We start from the raw sequence: 22,795 nt of genomic DNA, 5'->3' as shown, positions 1-22,795 counted from the left end.
GAAGAGGAGTTTTATTCTTAATTTGAAAGCATGCCCGGCATATATCCGAGTGAAATATCGACAAAAATAAAAACAAATTTGAACATCTTCCGAAACTTAAGTATTTTTTTCAATCTTACTGTCTTTTAGCCTGAAATAATATTTTAACCATATTTTGCCCTATATGTCTTAATTCTCTTGATTACTCTTTGGCCGCAATGTGTAGAATTATTTGTAGACATATTTATGGTCTTCTTCAGCAATAGGCATTGGCGGACATTTTGTGCTACAAAAGAATGTAACCAAAACAGATATTTTAAAATAAGATTTCCTTATGTTTTATATACATCAAATTATATTTACAATATTGAAAGAGTAATCGAACATATTTGACTACATAATTATGGCATAGTTTTGAAATGGGTATTTTCTTATTATTACATGTTCATTTATCTCATCATGTGTTTGTATATCATTTCCACGTTAGGTTTTGTTTCTATTACAATAATTATGAATATCTCGCTTTTGTGAAAGCTGTTCATATGGCTTGCTTTCAATACACAAAGTGCATGTTACAGTATTGGTTTCGATTCTGTTCTCAATTCGATTTACAATATCCCCAGTGGAGTTAGTGGTAGTTATATCCGGTATACTGACTTGAGTATTTACGCACTGGCTAGGTTGAACATCATTTATTGACAAAGCAGGAGAGTTCCGCGGATCAAGATAGTTGTTTTCAACATCATCGGCCAAATTGTGCAATTCCATATCTAGTTTACTGTCCCTTATACTCAAATAAGAATTTCGCTCGTTTATTACTTCGTGTTGAGAGGGGACATCTTCAATTTCGTCATAAGCATTATAGGGTGAATTTGCTTCATTTTGAGGGAGTGCTGCAATCGACAATTCAGGACAACTTAGTTTTCTTCCTTGCACTTTGTAGCGAAAATAACTTCGAATTTGTAACATCAGTATACAGAACAAAATTAATACAATAACGACGCCAATAGAAACTATATAATACAATGTATCTTTATTTTCTGAAAGAAAACAAAGTATTTATCAAAATATCAAAATGTACTGACAGTTGAAAATGAAATGCTGAAATATGTTTATGATTTTGTAATCAATTTACAAAGATAAAAATACAAACATGCAAATGAAAAACTAAATTTTTCTATTTTGTTTTTTTCGTTTTTGTTATCACGTTGTTTTATTATTTTTTATTTTTTTTTGTTGGAGAAGTAATATCATCGATTGTAAGTCTCTACTTTGGACGAAAGTGCATGATTAATGTTTGAAAGAGTAATCATGGGAACAAAGGTTCAAATGTTAACCGAAAGTAGATCATATAAGGATGGAGACTAAACAGGGAAAATAAACATAAAGAACATGAAATAACAGAGAACAAAAAAAAAAAAAAAAAACACAAAAAAAAACACAAAACAAAAACAATAAGCAAACTCAGACTCTACTAAAACTAGGAACATGAACCATGTGCACTGGTAAGATAAGCGTCCTCCGCTTTTTGGAAATATCCGTCTCGAGTTTTTAAAAAAATGTCATGTCCGAAGTAAAAGAAAGAGGGAAGGAAAACTATGACGAAGTGAACAAAGCGGTTCCACGGTAGGGATAGATACATTAACACAAGTTTCCAATATGAATAGAATGTGAAGCATGTAAAGTTACATATTTTTTATCTTTTAAAAGACAACAAAAGTGACACATAGTAATCCAAAGTCAGGAATGTGTCTTTCTCTCGATGTCTTAATTTGTCGGAAATAATATTATGTGATAGCTTTTGTCATGATGATTTGTTTCACTAAAAGAGTAGTAACCATTTTTTAATTTTACGAAATTTGGAAAAAGATCAATTACTGATTGCATCGTAGTAGTCTTATCCTCTTTCGATACTTAGTTAAAGTATGATTTGCATTTCTATTGATATACTAATTTGTTGTTGTTGCCGATAACATAATAACTAACAGAGAAAAAGTAAAGAAAACATACGCAGTACCTACATACATTTGAAATGACAAGTCAATGATAACAAAGAGTAACCACAGAAACCAATATTTCAGCGGTGATTATAAGAATATATTCCGAGGATAAAGACTATACAGTAAAAATAAATACTAACAATATAGAACATGTAATAAACACGTATAAAATAGGTACTCCGGTTAGATTAACGTCCTCTTTCATTAAGCTCACCTGGCCCAAATGGTCATATGAACTATTGCCTTACTTGGGGTCTGTCATCGTCGTTAACTATTTCCCTCTTAAACTACTAGACCAATTACAACCATACTATGAATGTTTCAGATTTTTTGCATAAAACTGATGTGTGGATGTCTTGACCCATTGAAAAATATTGCGCCGTTGTTAAAAATAAAACATAGGGATCAGGCTGAAATACACCGTTTAGTAAGTATTTTTAGCATAATGAGATCTATCTGTAGTTAAATTTTCTCTAAATCTGTTAAACTATATTGGAGGATATTTTCAAAGTATTGATATTTTTAATGTTATTACTTTTAAAAAGTTATCCCAGAAACTACTGGACAGAATTCAACGAAAACAATGTTACTAATTCAGCAAGGTAAGCGATTCAGGTTGTCTAGAGACTCTAGTTTAGAAACAACAGCCGAGTTGCTAATAAAATGTCACATGCAGGGTAGACAAAAAAGAAAAGAAAAAACTATGACAGAGTAAACTAATCGGTTTTCATGGTGCAGATGGATAATAACGATCCACGAGTTCATTATGAGTACCATAAAATTTCTGTAGTGATGACATATCTTGTAGCAACATAATATTTTTCAAGAAGCTTAATTGTGTTTCATTCTTTCATTTCAAGTCTTCATTGTTTTCTTTACTGAGATGTGTGTTTAATTGTTGGTAAGCGTGAGTGGTATTGACCTCTTTTTATCGCTTTTGACTTTCATTACGAAGCATGCGGGTTTTCTCTACAGAAGCAAGAATAAATAACTTTGTATAAGCACCTACTTTCATCCCTGATGCTTGGTAGTTGTCTTTTCTGTATTATCGATATTGTTTTGCCCACAGATACTGGTTGCTTGATACTTGATACTTTGGTGTTTCTACTTTTCATTTTTATTTATTTTTATTTACCTTGATGCTTTATTGCTGGTTTCGATGTTGTTTCTGCAATAAAAACGGAGACACATTAGTAGCACAAAGGATAAAACGAAGAAGTCATGATCTTTATAAGGCAATTCTAACTTCAAAATATGGTGTTTTAACATGTTGTTAAACCTTAAAATGTTTTAACAAATTTTGCATTCGGATAATGTTTAGTCAGTTTCGAAATGGATAGTCTAATCCACAGATATTAATAATAGATCAGGTTACTTCACTAGGAAGGTAATGTAAAAAAAGAACCAAAGAAAAGAAAGACAAAAGAAACATAATATGTGCAAAAACCTACAACGAAATAATCGGAATATATGGCATTTTGTTTCTGATGGTGACTTTATATAATGGTTTATATAATGAGAGCCCACAAGGATGAGCCCTGATATCAACCGTGATGAAGTCGCTATCTAAAACAAAATATTGTTTATTTCTTTTATTGGAAGTTTGCTATTTATTGAAGTTGATACTCTATATCTAAAAAATACCGCTGACCGTCATGATTTGTGATACGGCCCAGTAAAAAATTAGCACGTGCGTCATTTGATGAAGCGATATTGCAGCAGAAGGGTGGTATATTACAAGATCAATATGTTAACATATGTTGTGCACTATCATCAAGATTATTTTAAGGATTATTTAAATCATACAATGGTGAGTTGCGACTTCTTGAAATTAAAGTCACTCCAGTTGACTCATGATTAAAATAGTGCTTTAAAGTAATTAAATCAGCTACATAACTCGTAAGAGCATCATGTTTTTTCCAGAATTTTTTTTCTTCAGGACAAAAGAAGACGAATTACATGTAAATGTATGAATAGAGAAATCTGAATCGCGACTTTAGAAAAGTGTAACGTATTAATTTAATATCTTATTTCAGGATAAATGTTTAGAGATTTGTAATAATACTGTACATATACCGTATATTTTTGTATTTGTTGCAACGTCATAGTAAAACGTAATTTCATTGGCCTCCTCTAAAAGGGATTCCTATGCGGGTATTGGCTTTTTGCAAACTGACCCGATAATTTCTTGTATCGTGTCAGATAAAAGCATTATCAGTAAGTACACATCAAAGGAATTTTGCTTAAATTATCGATAATTTTATATATTGTCAATTTGTTAAATGTTTCCATGTCCCAAAATATATAGCAAAATTAAAATACATTCGTTAATTAAAAAAAGCAAATGTCAATCATTCAATGCGTGACTACAATGATTAATTGACATTTCCAATTTCTACAATCTGAAGGCATTTTTAGAAAAAAAACTGAAGACACTTATTGATAGGCCTGGATATATACATGTATATTATATATATATATATTACCTGTATGTATTGTTGTCAGTGAGGTCACAGTTGATTCTACAAGAAACAAGATTAATTTACTCCGTAAGAATGAACAAGAAGTGTACCTTGTAAAATTCACTTCGGAAAGTAAATGTTTGTTTAAGTCTTAAAATAAAACCCTATCGAGTCAGACGATGAAGGTAAAAATCCATCTCTCATGCTGAAAAAAAAATAAACGTATAAATTTTGTGATCACAATGCTTCCTTTTCGGTGTTTATGAAAATTAATAAAAAAAGAAAGGAATATATTTTAAATTCATTTTTATATAATTATCAAAACTAAAATTCATCGTTGTTATAATAAAAGTATGAAAAGTATCAATATAAAAAACATCAATTATCCTATTTAATAAAAAAAATGGTAGCTTTAACTTTAATACGCATTCTTAACCACTATGAAAAAAAAACCCTTTACCATATAGCTGCACTAGATGCATATAAGAGAAGACATCATTTGTAAAGGTTGTCTGAACACCAACACAACCATGTACATTGTTGCAACTAAAAAAAATTAAATATGAAACATATAACAGGCAATCATTCAATAATTTAAATTAAATGTATGACGATATGGGGAAGCCTGCTATTCTAAAGCAGTAAAACCATAATTAATGACAAAAATGGGGCACTGAATGAATTCTAACTAGCAGTTCACTTATGAATGATGGTGGAATAAATTATCTATGCTGAAGAATATCACACTCTTATGTTTAAATTAAATTTGATAAGTTATTTAATGAATGTATACTGGTTTTCATGTAAAGCATTCTAGTAAAATGTATATACAAGGCGAAATATATATTTAATCGTGAAGAATAAAGTTGTCTCCCGTTTTAAAAAATGTAAGTGCATTGCATTAATGTTTTTTTCTAGACAGTGGAAGCTTAAATAGATTATCAAAACATGTCAATGCTTTGAAGGATTAATAAAGGGAACCAAGATTTGATTAAAATCAAAAGAATATATTCCAAGGACAAAGACTAGACAGGGGAAATGGACACTCACAAAAAAGGAAATGAAATAACCAAAATAAACGCACAAAGAAACTGGAGTAAATGAGCAGTCTAAACTACTCTAAAAACGGAGCCCAGATGTACCGTTGGGATAAGCGTTCTATTTTTCTAGAAACACCTGCCGAATTGGTAAAAAATGTTACATTCTGAGTAGGCGAAAGAGAAAAGGGAAACTATAACAAACTGAACAAATATATTCTCATGGTGCAGATGGATACACCATTACGAGTTCACGAGTTGATGGAGACAACGAAAAACTTTCGTAGTGATGACTTAAAACTTGTAGCGACATAACCCTGTTCCAGAAGCTTAATTATAAGAAATGAAGCAGGATACAAAAAGTCCGTATAGTGTCAGTAAGCTTTATCACTACGCATGATTTTTTTATATAAAAATTCCATACGCAGGTACAAAAGAAAAGTTTCCACAGGAAAGATGACAATGTGGAATAAGTATTTATCACGTATGTCGTACAGTTTTGTCATGAGTTTTCCATTTTCACCGATATCTAAGTGTAGGTCAAGATATGAGGCTGACTTCAAAGTGTCTGAAGTGTTCTTTATATCAATTGCGATGTATGTAATCCCGAACTTTAATCTTTTAAAGACAACACGTCATCAATATAGGCAAAAACCGGTATCAACGATCTGAAGCAATCATGACAACATATTGTTAAAACAAATAAGAATATGTGAACTTTCTATCTATTAATAACCTGCATGATTCTAACGTGGACAACTACTTTTACTACGAACACGTTTATAAAACCAGAGCCTTTTCCACTGTTTCACTGTTATATGAACCGTTGTTTACCCCCTACCCCCCTCCCCCCGGCTGGAAATAAGGAGGACAGACACGCGTAAGTAGTTGTCGATATCGACAAAAAGGCTTTTAAAACCTAATTAAAGAGTGAAGACCTTGCTCCTCTTTTTCAACTATCGATTTCAATAGTTACATTCTAGCTTATCCTGTGTATTAAGTTTTCATTCCGTTACTGGTAAATTAAAACTCGAAATTCAATTTAACTGAATTTTTAGGCTTATACAATGGGTACTTGTCAATAAATTATAATCGTCACATGATCTTACTATTTCGTAGTGTTATTTTCCGTCATCAATAGCTTCAGTATTTAATGAATGTATTTTCTTTGCAAATGGGCCTGTGCTTTAATGGTTAAGACGGTGAAATATTGAAGCCTGACATGTTAATGCTTTCGAAACATTTGAGTGCGATTCCGTTTTTTTGTGACGTCCCCTCTTCTCATTGATGTTCCTTTGTTTTATTTGTGACTTTCCTAATCATCACTCTGCCTCTTGTTATATCGTTTATTGAACCCATATGTGGTTTGTTCGTTTTATCTTACAGAATTCAGATAGAATAAAAAAAATAACTTACAATTCTTCCTTACAGTTACATGTGTGTTGGCATTGGAAACCATAAGTGTTATGTTTGCATTTTACACAAGGTTCACCGTTTTCAGACAGAGTTCCAAGAGGACATTCTAAATAACAAAAAAATACCAGTTTTATATATTTTAAATATCGATTAGCTGTGCACGTGTTTCAAGGAGTAACCTCTCATCAGCAGCATTAAAATCAAATATGAAGGAAGATCACAATTAAAATATTAGTATACAAAAGTACTTAAAACCAAATATATCGAAAGATTGGTTATTGTTTATTCTTGAGTACTTTTACAAAACAGAATTAAATATGTTCAATTCCTTGTGGTAAGATAAGTTACTCAAATATACTGAAACCCTATGATATAACACAATCTCTTTTTATCTATGAACGATAGAGTTTGTTATTGTGCATTGAATGGATCATACTGTTTGTTTTATTACTGGCTGATAGCTTGTATGATAGGCATAGAAATGTGTATTATTACTTGCATGAGATATTGAATTGATCTTATATTGGTGTTATAGATATATGTATCCGTCAAAAGTTATGATTTGTAAAACAAAGGTGTACATGTACTGTTCTCTTGAATATGATGAACTTTAAAGAAATCTTACTATTGCACTGCATATCCATCTCAAAATGGTTGTAGCAGCATTTGTATTCTATCGCACCATACGCTAAAACATTTCTAAAATGGTAAGATGTACCATAAAAGTTATCTTGTAAAATTCATTTCTACCTCCTTTGCTCGATAAATTTTAGTATGAAAGCTTGTTTTTGAATAACAATATCATTAAAGTTGGATATGTTTAACGTATGACACTTAAAGTAGCACTCCATATAAAAATCATGCAAAATGTTTTATGGTTGGAAAGTCTACATATTTTTATTTTTGATCTTTTGTTTAAAATGTTATAGTAAACAGAAATCAATAAGTGGCTTTTCATATAACCCTTGTTCTTAGGGGATAAAATTACATAGAATGTACTGTACAATTCAAAATTAAGATAGATAATTTTGTAAATGACTCTAAAATACAAAAGAAACTGTTGGATTTTCAATATGGATTATCTCTCTGCAGATTGGAATGAATAATTATGCATTTCACCATATAGACCTATAAAGCAACTTGATAACAGAAATAAGAATGTGTAGCCTTTTTCTATGTGGTGTATGACATATTGTAGAATTTAATGATTCTAACAATGACTACTACTTAAAAACATTTCTTTTCAAATGCCAAACAGGATGATACTTTTTTTAAATATCGTATTACAATCATGTCTTAAAATGCCACTTCTATATATAGGAAAAACAAAAAAAGTTGCTTCATAAGTTTCTGATATTGATGTCCAAATATTAGATGCATCATAATTGAAACGAGAATCAGGATACTCAAGATTCGGATGGACAAAAAAAACATAAACATAGAAAACATCATAAAAAACAGAATAAAAAAAAATAATACACAAAGAAATGTAGGAATAAACTGTCTACATTTCAATTACTGAAACTTAGAGTACAGAACAGGTGCTCCTGAACGGTAAGCGTCCTCTGCTTTTCTAGAATCAGCAGTCGAGTTGTAAATATGGTATCAAATCCTTTGATCATGTAAATATATGTATTTAAAAAAAACTACTTTCTTGATTTGTATATGTAATTTTGCAGCTGAAAAAAATTAAGGGATTAAAATTACAATTACCTACCTATCAAATATGACAAAAGACAAACATGCAGACATTTTCCCCGTTTGCTTTTAGTGCATATACTTGTGCTAAACATTGCAATAGAGCAAAGCAAAGAAAATATTCAACAAACACATCCATTTTTTTCCCAAATCAACACATATTGTTTGTATACAAACGTTTAATTGGGCACTTCCTGTCAACAATTACGAAAAAAACAAGTATTTTCAATTTAAACTAACTATAAATACAATTGTAAATTTAGAGCGGAAAGAATGATCTAAAATTAAAACAAGTTTGGGTAAACCATTAGATAACAAATTTTTCCAAAAATCAAATCAAAAAGTCATTTAAATGATAACTATTTCAACAAGGTTGTAATATATAAAACAAAAAAGAAAACGAACTTGGTGTCTATAGCCCACAAAAGGAGATGCCACTCTCGTGGGTAAATTTGTAATGTTTTTTACAAGTATATTTTAGATAAGTTGAAAAGATAGATGCATAGAACATATTATCTATGAAAGGGAAATCAAGGGAACTAGGATAACGACAAGACAAAGATAAATGTGCATACTTCTCTCACAGAACCTGTCCAACAACTCATCAGCCTTAGGTAGATTTTAGGTTGAAAAAAATATTCCATTGTTGTTACTTAATTTGTTCTTCGATCGTGAAAGAAGATTTTATAGGTTCGCTGGGTTATTGAAAAGCTAATGAATAAGTTCAATTTACATTTTATTTCATAAACATAAATAATTGTTCAATATATTTTATAATGAACATTCTAATATGACGTGCTTCAGAGTTCTTAAGACCACAGTCGTGGTAAAAAAGTGTTAACAAATGACCAACAACATTAACGTATGACGCTTCTTTCTTTACGGTCTTTTTTGGCAACGTCATAGATAAGTGCTACCCAGTTTTACCGACCCTACAATAGAATTTTGGTCTATAACACGGTCGCCATTTCGTGCATCACATAGGATGCGTTGTGTAAGAAATATGAAAAAAAAAAACTAGTCATATAAGAATCGAAATAAATCATGGAAACCCCAAACCCGAGGTAAAATAATGCGGCATAAATTGCCTGTCCGTGGTAAAACAATGATAAAATGAAGTTCCCACGATTAATTTCTGAATTTTGTCCAAAACGATATGATATTTCTTCCTCGTTGTGACTAATGATTTCCGTTAAGGCACCAGACAGAAGAAATGCAAATAAATTGTATGTAGTCACATCCGTTTGATTAGAGATTTTGTGCTCATTTTCAATTGTTTTGTTATTAGTTCATTAATTAACTAATTAATTAATAGGTTTAAGGGTTCCCAGGGCTTTGTCCTGCTTACTTGTTGAACACCATGAACAGTGTCTGAAACTTTCACGTTGTAATGAAAACAATTTGAAACATAAAGAGTGGGAAAGGTATTCTATGTTATTACATGTATATAGAAAGAAGTGATATCGAATGCTCCCAGTGTAAAAAAAATCGATAATTCACACTATGAAATAAATTCGTTAATTTCACTCTCGAACTTTCTCCAGCCAAAACATCAAAACACAAATACCAATCCGCCTTTCACAAAACTTTAAATTTATGTTGAAAACAGCAACGAATAATGGAGGAAATCTATTTAATATATGAGATAATCAACTGGTAATCCTGAATAATAAAAATAAGATCACTCGTGCCAAGAACGTATGAAGGTGTGAATCGTGCACGGAACAAGTTTCTCTCACTCGTTAAATCTAGGCGTAGTTCGGCACTCGTGATCGTATTTTGGTTATTCAATCTATCCAATTAATTATCCTATTATTATTTTCAAAACAATGAGAGATGAAATTAATAAAGATTAGCAAAATTTTGTCATGCGTTTTAAGTACTCCTCTGTCTACAAGCAAGCAAACTGTGTAATAGATGTGGCACATAAAAAAACCCATAGATTTTATTGCATCATCTAATTAATTATGCCTTATAACCTCCAAAAAAACCCTAAAAATGTTTGTCAAGTGTGGTTTTTAAGCTATAGTGTATGTAAATCTCGGCACATGACTCCGTGGTTCCACGAAAACGGGTCCCAATGAAACGCGGCAATATTCTCTCTACTAAGATTTTCTCTTCGCTTCTTTGTCACTTCTCCCACAGATTTCACTTCTTCTGGTAGACAAAAAGAATTTCGTGGTATATAGATTTGACAGAATGTTATGTCGGACTCTAATATTTTTGCCCTTTTTATTTCGTTAAATGTCTCCCAAGTGTCTAAAAGTCTCATACAATTTAATTACGATAACTGATTGCCTATTATCGGCTTGTAGAATATGTTTGTATTATTCAATTTTCCTATTTTTTTATACATATATATGCAAACAGGAACTTTTTTTTTCAAATACCTGCTTGTCTATTCATGTGTCATTGTCATTGATTTCTATTGATTGTACCATTTTATAGTTTAAAGGACGTTAATATTGTTGATATCCGATTCATTTCCTTTATTGCAAGAAGTATGCCTTGTGTATTTTTTTCCTTTTCTGTATTCTTTGACAATGGAATATACTGATGCATAAAAAGTGGTGAAAAATTGCTCCCCCAAGTTCATATGTAAATAACTGTGCAATCGTATCCACAAATGATTATTATTCTTGTACATTTTTAAGATATTTTTCTAGTTTTATGTATTTAAACTATAGAATATGAATTTCTGGGCCTAAACAGACACTGTAAATAAAAATAATAAACGAATATCTGAGTCAGCATTTCGGTCTTCAACATTTAAAGATTCAAATACATACTATGTCGATTTTTATATCTATGTAAATCAAGTTCAAAGACTTAAATGGAGCATATTTGACTAAAGCAAAGTTCTGTATCAAAGCCTCATGTCAGTAACCGTAACATTGATTTCGATAGGTCAAATTTGTAAAAGATGTGCTTCTTGCCATTAAAGCTGTCATCCATGAAACTGTATATTTTGATCTATCGAGACAAACTTTTTGGGAACAAGCATGAGCAAACTGATACTTATTGTTCCTCATTTTCATGTGAATTGGAAGATTAAAATGCTTATTACAAGTATCAGAATATCATCATAAAAAGATAACTGATACACATACGTTTTTATACCTTAACTTTAACCTGTGCGTGTAAAATACCAGATATTATAAATCGAAATGTTGATGACAAACGCAATGATATGATTCTGAACTTTCATTATTTTAATTGCGATATACAAACATCTTAAGACTATGGTATATACATTTCACAGTTGATTGGTTACTGTTAAGACTGTTGTCTGTACGTGATATTTTTGCAGAGCAAAAGCTTTTAAATGCAGATTTCTGGAAGAATCTGGCATTAGTTGAATAGTGTCACAGAAACATACAAGTCTTTCTATGAAATCGTATTCAAAATGTTGTTTTACATGCTGAAATTGTATTCATTTCTCTTCAAAAGTGTCCTTAATTTGAGGTATAATAATTTGAAATAAATGACCATTTCATCATCAAAAGAAGATAGGTCGTTTCACCTATCATTTTATTGTAATCTTGAAAAATCGCTTTTCTTTTCTGCACCCTCTGACCCTTCTTAAACGAATGAGCGATCAATTCATTTTCAATAGATCGTAAACTATGCACCAACATTGTCACTTTCTTGTTTTTACTTAGCAAGATTCATTATTATATTCCAATTTTGCCCCATTCTAACAGTTTTCAGCACTTACGTCATGGGGTCGTTCAGCCGTTCTTGATATAATCCCTACAGAAATTGTACTGTCATCATCACAATATAATCAACATCGGCCGAATTTAACTTTTTGAAGATGATACTCTTTATCTTCAGTTAAATACTTAATTTACCGGATCCACAACCTGCTAATTTGACAGTTATTTCTTGTGACAGTTGTGTAACGCTTTGATATACAAGTTCGAGCGGAGGTACATTTAATTTCTTGAAAAAATTCTAAAAATCAAATATATATTTATTATTAACAAAATAAGGTACTGTTAGGTTACCTGAACCACACCTGGAGTCGTCTGTTGTATTAGTAGGATCTATTTGTGGATCGGGGGTAGTCAGATTATAGTTGCTAGACATTTAACGGATTTCTTTCACCTGTATTCGACTGGGAACCCTAGAGGAACAGTACAAGCTTACGCTTCTGAAACACGTGACAATACCGGTTTTTTTGTTTTGTTTCCTTATGCTTTGTTTGAATATGTAATTGTATTTCATTCTGTTAGCTACATTGTGTATGCATATTGCCTCTGTTTTATGTTTCCACGTTTTTGTAATGTACTTTGATTTTCATGTCTCTGTATTTTTCATATAACGAGAATAAGTATTGTGTACATGTCAAAGAGGCAACAACCCCACCGGGATGAAAACGTCAACCGAAGCCCACCCATTGGTCTCCAATGAACGACGAGGAAATCTTCATACCAAAGGGCAAGCTGCAGCTGCCCAAAACATCATTATAAACAGGTACAGTGAAAGAGTTCCCCTTATATACTCAAGTAACATAAAATATATACTAAAGGTGATAACGGAACAAGACATACAGAGGCCAGAAATGTCTGACTTGGGACAGGCGCAAAAAATGCAGAGGGCTAAAGTACTTTGACGTCATCACAATCCTTGTCATTTTAAATCTGGCCGATGTGGAAAAAATAACACATAATTAAACACACTTAAAAATCAGTTCCAAAAGGTCTGAGTACCTTTTTATAACGGAAATGAAGAAACTGAATCAAAATTACACAAATGTACAAACAAAGGGCTACTAGCAGTTAACTGACATGTCAGCTTCGACCAGTTTAAACGTACAAAACGTTATGTCTCCATCGTAAGTGAAATCTATTCCAATATAGTATATAGTGTCGTAATATCTATGTAAAGACCCTATGAGCGAATCAATGTTAATACAAAAAAAAAAAAGAAAAAATGCTATCCATAACAATTTTACAACATCATAACATATATCTCTTATGAATTAGCCTATTCAGCGGTTTAGGTAACTTATTGGGTGAGTATTTAGCTTTGTGTAAAATATTACGGTAAAACAAAGGGTGAGAGATACCCGCCCGTATTATTCCTTTATAAGTATATCTGTATTTGAGATTGAGTTCTTTGTATCTGTCGAAACATTTTGTAAATGTATTTTTATGGGTTTATGATATCGAAAACCGTAATGTAGTAATACCTCGGTTATAAAAAGATTCGCAACTTTAAATCCATACGTTTTAGAGACGAATACGTGTCGTCAGTACTCGACGATTTGTTCCAGTTAATGCCTATAGAAAAGGAAAGAGTCTGAAAGCGCACCTAGTTTCGAGTTCTTTCAAGAGTGCTACTAGACGCTCCCTGCCAGTTACAAAGGCACACGGCACTGTAAGCGACCACGCTGTTCAACATGCCCAAGTAATTGGGAAACTGACGAGGTCATCGGACCAACCAAATCTTCAAATTAAAACATTCTTTCACCTGTAACTCAGAAAACATTGTTTACGCTGTGGTTTGCAAACGCTGTAAAATGGTTTACATAGGCGAGACCTATCGAAGGTTGGGTGATTGTTTTGTAGAACACAAACAAAGCGTCACCAATGGAGAGGATTATACAATTGGGGAACATTTTCGGAAGACAAACCAGAGTGTTACCGACATGAAAGTAAATGTCCGTTTGGGAGCATGTTCTGACAAAAAACAACGGAAGTTCATAGAACAGCTTATCATCAGTTTTCTTGGGACTACCTACCCCTTTGGAATGAATGTCAAAACTCGCATTATCTAGTCACCATAGTTTTCAATTGTTTTTCGTCAGCTCTCTAACAATTTTTGTATTTTGAACTTGAGGCAAGTTTCACAATGATCAAGATAAGGGCACCTTGTTTCTGTGGTTGGGGTCGGCAGTTTAATCACTTCCTCAATACTTTTTGCCCCTGACGATGGCTGTAAGGTCGAAACCTTTGGCTCATATTCTTTTTTTTACGTTTTATTTGTATTTTGTTGTTTGTAGTTTCCTTTTTACCCTTTAAGTTTACCGAGGTGTCTTATTTCTTTTGACCTCGGTAATTTTCGAAAAGTAAACGAAAGTACACTTAATTTTTATTTAATTTTTAAGAATGAAATAAAATACTTTGAAATTGTATATTTTCAATAAAAATATAGTATAATCCCTTTTTCTTTAAAAAATATTGCATGTTATTTTACGAATCGGAAATAAAAATTGCAGTTTGAAGTACCTGGTACTACTTACTTGTCAGTCACTTAGGGTGGTTCTAGGGCTCCAGTATCCGTATTATTGCAGGAACTATCAAATGTCATGTCTTGTCTGGGCAGTGTCTGGAGCTGGAAGGCTGGTACCTAATTAGGGGGAAACCAGTGTCATCATCTGGGGGATTCCCCAGACTGACCAGGATTTGGGTCAACCTAAACCTAAGATCACTACACTTCCCTCCGTTCCACTCAAAGGCCCTCCCCTTGCCGCCCACGGGAAAAGCATCAAAGCATGACATGACGCTCTTTCAATGAAGATTATTGCAGACAAGGATATCAAAATGAAGAAAAACGGCAGTGAGTTAGGACCAATTCTGAAGCAACTAGGTATCAGCAACCAACATGGACTAAAATATGGAAAACCCACCCCATCCATTACTGCCAGAACAAACATCTCCCGAAAATCCGAATTACCCAATATAAGATAAAGTAAAAATAACACCCACAGGACACAACTTCCCACCGCGGGGGCAACATACATGTATGTTGAACTACATTTGTACACTTCTATGATACAATTCCCTCTCTAAGAAATGCAGTCCTTCTGCACGTACAATGTACATGAAAATGCTTAACACTAGTTTGTTAGTCTTCCGAGTAACCTATGCACAACACTCCCCTTCCTTTTACCTGAAAAGTTTTGGGTTCGTCTATTAGGGGAAAGTGGGTGTCAATCAGAATGCAACAAACCAACAAAACAATACAGCCTGTTTACAATGAAGGGGGTAATTACAATTTCTTGAGGCTTTGAGTGAATGCCTCAGTTTGAGAACTGAGGGTAGTTGAACTGCTCCCTGGACTTTGTATCCCAGGACTGAGTAACTCGTTTTAACCAGGATCGAACCCACATTGAATAAAGATTCTGACCTCTGCACCCTATTTGCTCACCTATTGGGACTTTCTCAGGTATGGTAAAACCCAATTTCAAAGCTAGGAAACAGTGATAGTCAGTAACTTGATCAGTATGTGGAAAATTACATGAATAAAGGAGTTTAAACATACTGTTAGAAATGTGTGGCACTTGTTTCACTGTTTGCAAAATGACCTTAAAGCCTTGCCATTGGAATCTGGAACTGTTCTCACACAACACATTTCTAATGATTACAGTTCCTGATTTTTTGGAGAGTGTTTAAAGCCTCCTCCCCTTCCTGCTTGTACATCTCAGGTGATATTGGGGAGTCCCCTGTGTGTTCATCTACTTTGATGAGCTTTAGACCTTTCTCCCTGGATACCACCCATCCCTGATTAGGTAAACCTAGGTGTATTTCTGGAGGGTCTCCTGTGCGTTCATCATTTTTGATGGACATAAGGCCCTTAACATTGAACCCTTGTTGGATGTGAATGGTGATCCTAGTATGTGGTTGCATTTGGGGATCCCCTGTGTTTTCTTTACCCTTGATCGACATAAGAACCTTTCTATAGGGTTGCTCACTGTTGTGAATGTGGATACTGGGTGGCAACGGGGGATCTCCTGTGTGTTCGTCACCTTTGATTGATATAAGACCAATTCCATGGGACTGCTTAATGTTGTGAATGGGAATACTTGGTGGCATTGAGGGATCTCTTGTGTGTTCATCTATCTTAGTGGCTTCAAGGCCTTTTATCCAGCTTTCATGATAGGGTTTGTCTAGAAGTAATTGGAGAATGTCCCTACATGATGTTGCTCCAAAGAAATACTTTCCTACTTCCTTATTATTAGTGACTGCCGGAGCAGTGTCCACTATGGCTGTCATCCCCTGACCCTAAATCTTCACAGGGATTCTTAAAACATTCCCTCCAACTACATGTCTGGCTGATACATTCTCAATTTCCCCTGGCTCTGTTTCCTCAGTCCCTGATTCCGAACCCTCCACAAGGTCCATAGAATCCTCTTGATTCCTTCCCTTTGTCACCCCCTTGCCTTATTGGGCGATTTTGTCCTATCCCCCCACCGTTATAGTATCTTCTTTCTCATGATCCAATTCCCCTTTTCTACTCACTAACTCCTCCCAGATCTGAGGGGGGAGGGTCCCCTTTGTGCTCCTGATCTTCTCCCCATTTTGACTTTTCCAACTCAGTACTATCAATTGCTATCTCCCCTGCATTCAGCCGTATGGTGTCATACACTGATACACATACATTCTTATACCTTAACTTTAACCTATGCGTGTAAAATACGCATGGTGTCATCACTACTAGACGAATCGTCCCTATTGACTGACGCCCCAAAGAAGTACTGCCCCACTTCCTTATCCAACTCATCAGACGTATCCGACTCATAACCTTTTTCTGGAGTTGCGGTTACATTAGGTGGGTCCCCATGGGATAGCTTTTTGTCCCTATTAGTGTCATGTTATAGGAATGTATAACCACCTGGGCTTGAGGATCGGAAATTTCTGGGCATGGGCTAGGAAAACGTCCTGGGCTTTGCTAACTATGGACTGGACTAGATGTGGATGTGCCAACTAGTCCATGATTTGGAGAACGAGTCACCCGCACCCCCTTGTGTGGTGATGGGCTGTAAGAACGGGCACGGCTTGACGAGTTTGGGTCTCCTAGGAGTGGAGTCCCCAGATGGGTCCTCCCTATCGTTTCTCTAGGGCAACCTTGTTGGGCTCTACCCCTTCCTGGAGACACTTGCCTAGGGTGGGGACTCTCCAACATTGTGTTTGATTCCAGTTGGGCTTTGAGGTTCTACCCCAGGTTTGGTCCTAGGATACTCTGGGGAAACTTGCTTTCCCTTGCCATCCACACGATCCCCTAGTGTAAGTTGTTTTTTTTAAAATAGACCCTTGCACCTTTAATGATATGTCTGCCCTAACTGCTTCACTACTGGTGAGACCTTTGAATTCAGGGGTCTAGTTCAGGCCTCGTGAAATGACCCGTTGCTGTTTAACGGCCTCTCTGAAAAACTTACGCTCTTTGGTTTCGGGGAGTCAGGCCTTCTATTTTGGCACTCCCTCTTAAAGTGGCCTTCCTGCTGGCAATAGTAACACTTCCCCCTTTTTGAACTTGTGGATGGGCTACGGGAGACTGTGGACCTAAATTGACCAGCCATATTGGTAACCAGCCTCCTTAGTTCCTCAATTTTTCCCCTTTAGCCGTTCAATTTCATTTTTTTTCAGGGAGCCTGATTCGCCTTTCCTCCCCCTCTGCAGTTTGTGCATACTTGAGGTTCTTCCTTCTCTGAGTGGCTACTCCACCCTTGTTCCGAACCCACCATTTTAACCCAGCCTACCATATATAGCTTGGTGTTATAATGGAACCACCGCATCTTGTCAACTGCCTCCTCAATGCTTGTTGGGCGTATATTGGAAGCATAGCTCCATGCTTCTGTGTCTGCAGCACCCTGACAGAGTTTCAAAATTGCCTGCTGGTATATGTAGGGATCTGGGGGAGACCTGTATGCCTTGGTCGCCAGGGTTAATACCCGGTCTGCCCAGTCTTCAAGGGACTCTTCTGGGGCTTGTCGGGCACTTCACTAAGGTCTTGAAAAGTCAGGGACCCTTCTCCTTCCTCAAATCAAGAATTTGCCCCGCTAACGCTCTACCTATTCCTGGAAGCTCTAAAAGCTCCTCGTAAGAGCAATAATTCACCCTTACCTGTGTACCCATCTTACGCTAAGTGGCTGATGGCTGTAACCTCTTCTATACAAAAAAATTATCCGCAGGTTTTCAAAATAGTCCTAAAATTGGGCAAAAATGGGCAAAGGCTTGATTTTTCGTTTTTGTTTTTTTTATTTGTAATGCATGTATGCTGTTTTTTTTAAGGGAAAACCAGATTTTTACACTGGCCCCCTAGACTGCTAATTACAGGTGAAATTCTTGTGATGGTGTGTGTTGTTACCAGCACAGTTTGAAAGGCTTGATGTGATGGCTTTCAATGTAATTAAATATAAAATTACAGGTAGTTTACAATTTATATTACTCCCTTCCTAGCTAGCGATTTAACCAATTCTCTAGGCCCTATTGCCCCACAGCACCAGGTCCCTTCCAACAATTTTCCTGATTAAATCGAAAAAAAGGAGAAGAAATATTTACATAAATAAAAACAATAACTGAATAAGGGTTGGTAGTATTATTCCCCTTCAAGTTACCAAATCAACCAATTGTCTAGGCCCTACTGTCCCACAGCACCGGGTCCCTTCAAACAATTTCCATGGTTAAATTGGTAAAAAAAAGAAGAAAAAATTACCAACAATGAAAAATATAATATAAAGATGTAAGCTGTGCCTATGTTTATCCACCAATACTAGCACAGTTGACCAAACCCAAGTCCCTTTCCCTTCACAAACATGGACAAGGGGTCAGAACAAAGATGGCAGCTGCTGGACCATGTGGTCACGCAGCACTTTTCTGAAAATTTTCAGAAAATCTGAAATATTCTATATTGACTTCCCACAGTTCGTGGAAATTCGCAACGCCAGTGAAGTAACTGGTACTACTTACTTGTCAGTCACTTAGGGTGCTTCTAGGGCTCAAGTGTCTGTATTATTGCAGAAACTATCAAATGTCATGTCTAGACTCGTCAGTGTCTGGAGCTAGAAGACTGGTACCTAATTAGGGGAAAACCAGGGTCATCATCTGGGGGATTCCCCAGACTGACCAGGATTTGGGTCAACCTAAACCTAAGATCACTACAAGTTCATTGCATAACAACAACACAACAACATGGCTGACTTGGTCGTCTGCCGGGATAGTCGTTGGCGATTTTCTAAGCTCTCCAGCACTGACAGTGAACCAGACAGTCGAATCTTCACTAAGAACATAGAAATTGACCATAATTATGGTCATATTTGCATGTCGGGGGTAACGGGTTGTGAGGTGTGTTGACCCGGAATTGACAAACTTCTGCGAAGTTCCAAGATGAACACTAGTACGTCCGGGCATTCGGGCAGAAGATTGATTGAATGGGGCACACTTCTAGACAACCTGCAGTCTTGTAGACAGTGTTTGATTGGCCCGCTTATTCTTAGCCACAAAACAGTGAAGGCAGAAATGAAATGTGGACTCGGTGGCTACCTTTATGTGCAATGTATGGCTTGTAACGAGTTAAACCGAGTTGCATATGGTACAACGCACAAAGACAACAAAAACTTCAAGGGGATGACAAGTTTCTGTATTAACACAAAGCTTGGGGCAGGTAAGAAACAATGTGTCTTGCTTATCAGTTTGATCAGTACAACGTCATATTACATATATACATTTGTAGGTCCCCATTTCAGACAGAGCTACACTCCTTAGACTAAGTATAGGGAGCAAGACTCTGACTGAAACTAGTATGGTATTTCTTAGGGTGGGGGCAAAGTTATATCTGAAATGGGGGTGGGGTCAGGTGGGGATAACCTGATTTCTGGACTTCTTCTCAACCTGTTAATGTAATTCTAGTCGAAAACCCACACTGTCATTTTCACTTCTCTCCTTTGTCAAAGCATGCACACCAGATGAACTTAAAAATTGTTAATAAATGCCATTTTATTACCAGTCAATGTCAAAAAAGGGCAAAATCATTAAAATGATTACCATTACATACAAACATTAAAAGAAAAAGACAATAGTCAACAGCAAAATATGCCCATTTCAAGGCTTGTAAAAATAGTAATTAAATTTACAGAACAATGGTTCATTCATATTGAAAATTGGCTTTGAGGCAAAATGTCCTGAAAAAAAGTAATATTAAAGTTCAAGTTTTAAGAGCCTGATCAACAATAACAACTTCATTTGGTGTAAAAGTGATTTATTTATTTCCATTGAAATTTTGGACTATAAATAATAGGCTTCAAATCAATTGTTACTTTTATAATATGAACAGGATCAGTGACATTTTTTTTATACTATTTTCATGATTATGTGTGATACTGCTTCTGTAATTTGAGATGTATATATATGTACTTTGTGTGATATTTTGTACAATTGTATTGAACATTATGATATATTTTGAATTTTTCTTTCAGCAATGATAGATGCCTTAGGGGGTCCACAAAGAGTGAATAATGTCCTTCTTGGTAACTAAATAGTTTGGTTTCAGTATAAAATACATTACACCACTTAACACATTTTGACACTAACATTTTTGGTTTTGTTTTCAATTTTGTTGATTTTATTTTGACAGATATGCATCTGGGCCTGCTGTGAATTCTTTCGGAATGACTGTTTGTGCAGACCATGGATGGCAAAAAAGAGGATTTGATAATTTAACTGGTAATGCATAGTTTTTCTCTACATGATTTAAATAGAATGTCGGGAGGCTTTTTGGTATACATATGATTTCTTTAACAAAAGACTTATACAAAATAATTATGAAGCTGTCTTCGTAAGAATAATTCAAAATCTGAAAAATGTAATACACCTCAAAAAAAGCTACATGTTTTTATTTTTGTAATTAAGTTGTTTTATTGGTCTATACTATGAAATTAGTAATATTCATTCAAATCTGCCTGCTTTGAGGAGATAATCAACATTGAAAATCCAACGGATTCTATTATATTTAAGTGTCATTTACAGAGTTATCTCCCTTAATCTTGAAATCTACAGTGCATTCTATATAATTTATAATCTGTTTGTTCAAACATACATTCTTAACAGATCTGCTAAAGAACAATCAATAAAGGTCATTTATATATGCAAGACTGGGCAAGGAGAATATGCATGAAATTATTCAAAATTTATTCCAATTTATTTTCTGACAGTCAGAAAAAATATATTTCCACACATTGTGCAGATAGCAGCAAAAGAACACAGAACACAGATTAATTTCAGTCGATATGTGTCTCCTGAAATGCCAATGTCCGATGAAGCTGAACAAATAACTGGGATTGTTTGGAATGGACAAAAACTTTTTTAAAAGGGGTAGAACTTGATTTTGTTAATATTAGGGCTGCCATATCAGATTTTTGTCTTTGGTTAAAAAAGTTCAATAATGTTTTACTTGTAGCACATACTGGGAAAAGTTTCGATTTTCGAGTTTTGTCAGCAGCTGTTTATAATTGTAGAATGTTTGATAATTTTACAGAAACAGGACTTGTTAGCTTTATTTAGATCACAATTTCAAAAAATACGAAAATACAGTCAACCTTATCTAGCACATTTTTGTAAGGAAATCTATAATGCACATAATGCTGAAGATGATGTAAAGATGCTAGACAAAATACTTATTGTAGCAAATATAACCTCTGAACAACTGTTTAAGTACTCATATCAAACAAATAGTCATCTGATACAGGAAAACTTCATCGAGACAAAATCTAAGAACTTGCCAAGTTTTCATCCCCTAATTGCTAGTGGTGTAATGAAAATGACAACAGCAGAGAACATAAGCATTTAAAACTTATATATGTTCGTAAAGGAGAAGATGGTCTTCTTGATGTTCTTATGTCAAAGAACTTTTTGGAAAACCAAGGGTTTCAAAAAAAATTAATGTCGTCTGTGGTACAAAAATTATGCAAGGTTTTTGCAGAATTGTGTTAAAGTGTTCATTAGCTCATTTGAACCATAGTTCTGTATGTGTCATTTAGGACTTATGTATCCCATGCTTTGAAGCAGTGTGTGTATAGTGAAAACGGTGACCTTTTTTTACATCCAATTACTTTGCGTGTGGTTAACCCATTGTTATGAAATTTGGATATTAGTTTACTATTGACTAAAGGAAGGTTCCTACTACTTTGTTAAATGTTTGGTCTATTTTCAACCTTTTTTTTAAATGATTCCTCATAAAAAGTCCTGCTGGTGTTTTTTCAATCAGATTTCAGATATCCCATTCAGTTTTTGAGTTAAAAAGGGTAAAAGAGGCCCCATCCTAAACAATTGACTCTTATGTTTGGTCTGATTTTGAAATATTTTGATTGAATTTTGTGCATATAGTGTCCAAACCTGTTGTTGTGTCCATAATGAATTGTAAGTCCCTATGCTTAAGTGTGCCAAAAACTAATATTGTGTTTGCACTCTAAAGTATTCAG

At 34.5% G+C, this 22,795-nt stretch overlaps 1 protein-coding gene and 1 pseudogene across 1 annotated transcript; one reads left to right on the top strand and one right to left on the bottom strand.

Moving 5' to 3' along the window:
* Positions 1-111: 111 nt before the first annotated feature.
* Positions 112-8,785, bottom strand: LOC148628722 (uncharacterized). The gene is made up of 7 exons (XM_088593295.1): positions 8,612-8,785; positions 7,520-7,593; positions 6,895-7,000; positions 4,902-4,987; positions 4,466-4,501; positions 3,115-3,147; positions 112-1,019 (listed from the first exon to the last, which is right to left on the bottom strand). Exons 1-7 carry the CDS (start codon positions 8,644-8,646, stop codon positions 463-465), a joined length of 927 nt encoding a protein of 308 aa, XP_088449421.1. The 5' UTR covers positions 8,647-8,785; the 3' UTR covers positions 112-462.
* A 10,726-nt stretch (positions 8,786-19,511) lies between these two features.
* Positions 19,512-22,307, top strand: LOC148628721 (uncharacterized; annotated as a pseudogene).
* Positions 22,308-22,795: the final 488 nt, after the last annotated feature.

Source organism: Perna viridis, chromosome 1 (genome assembly GCF_037379345.1).
Source record: "Perna viridis isolate PV_CMFRI_1.1 ecotype Kerala chromosome 1, ASM3737934v1, whole genome shotgun sequence".
Taxonomy (NCBI): Eukaryota; Metazoa; Mollusca; class Bivalvia; order Mytilida; family Mytilidae; genus Perna; species Perna viridis.
Note: the sequence above shows the minus strand (reverse complement) of the source record. Positions and strands in the feature narration are given on the sequence as shown.

What these genes read in the sequence shown, in the direction of transcription:
- LOC148628722 (XM_088593295.1), bottom strand. Translation starts at nt 8,646, where the DNA reads ATGTCTGCATGTTTGTCTTTTGTCATATTTGATAG. An exon ending in TCTTTTGTCATATTTGATAG is followed by an intron (nt 7,594 to 8,611) that starts GTAGGTAATTGT and finishes TTACCATTTTAG; the next exon opens with AAATGTTTTAGCGTATGGTG. An exon ending in GCATCTAGTGCAGCTATATG is followed by an intron (nt 4,502 to 4,901) that starts GTAAAGGGTTTT and finishes TGTTTCTTGTAG; the next exon opens with AATCAACTGTGACCTCACTG.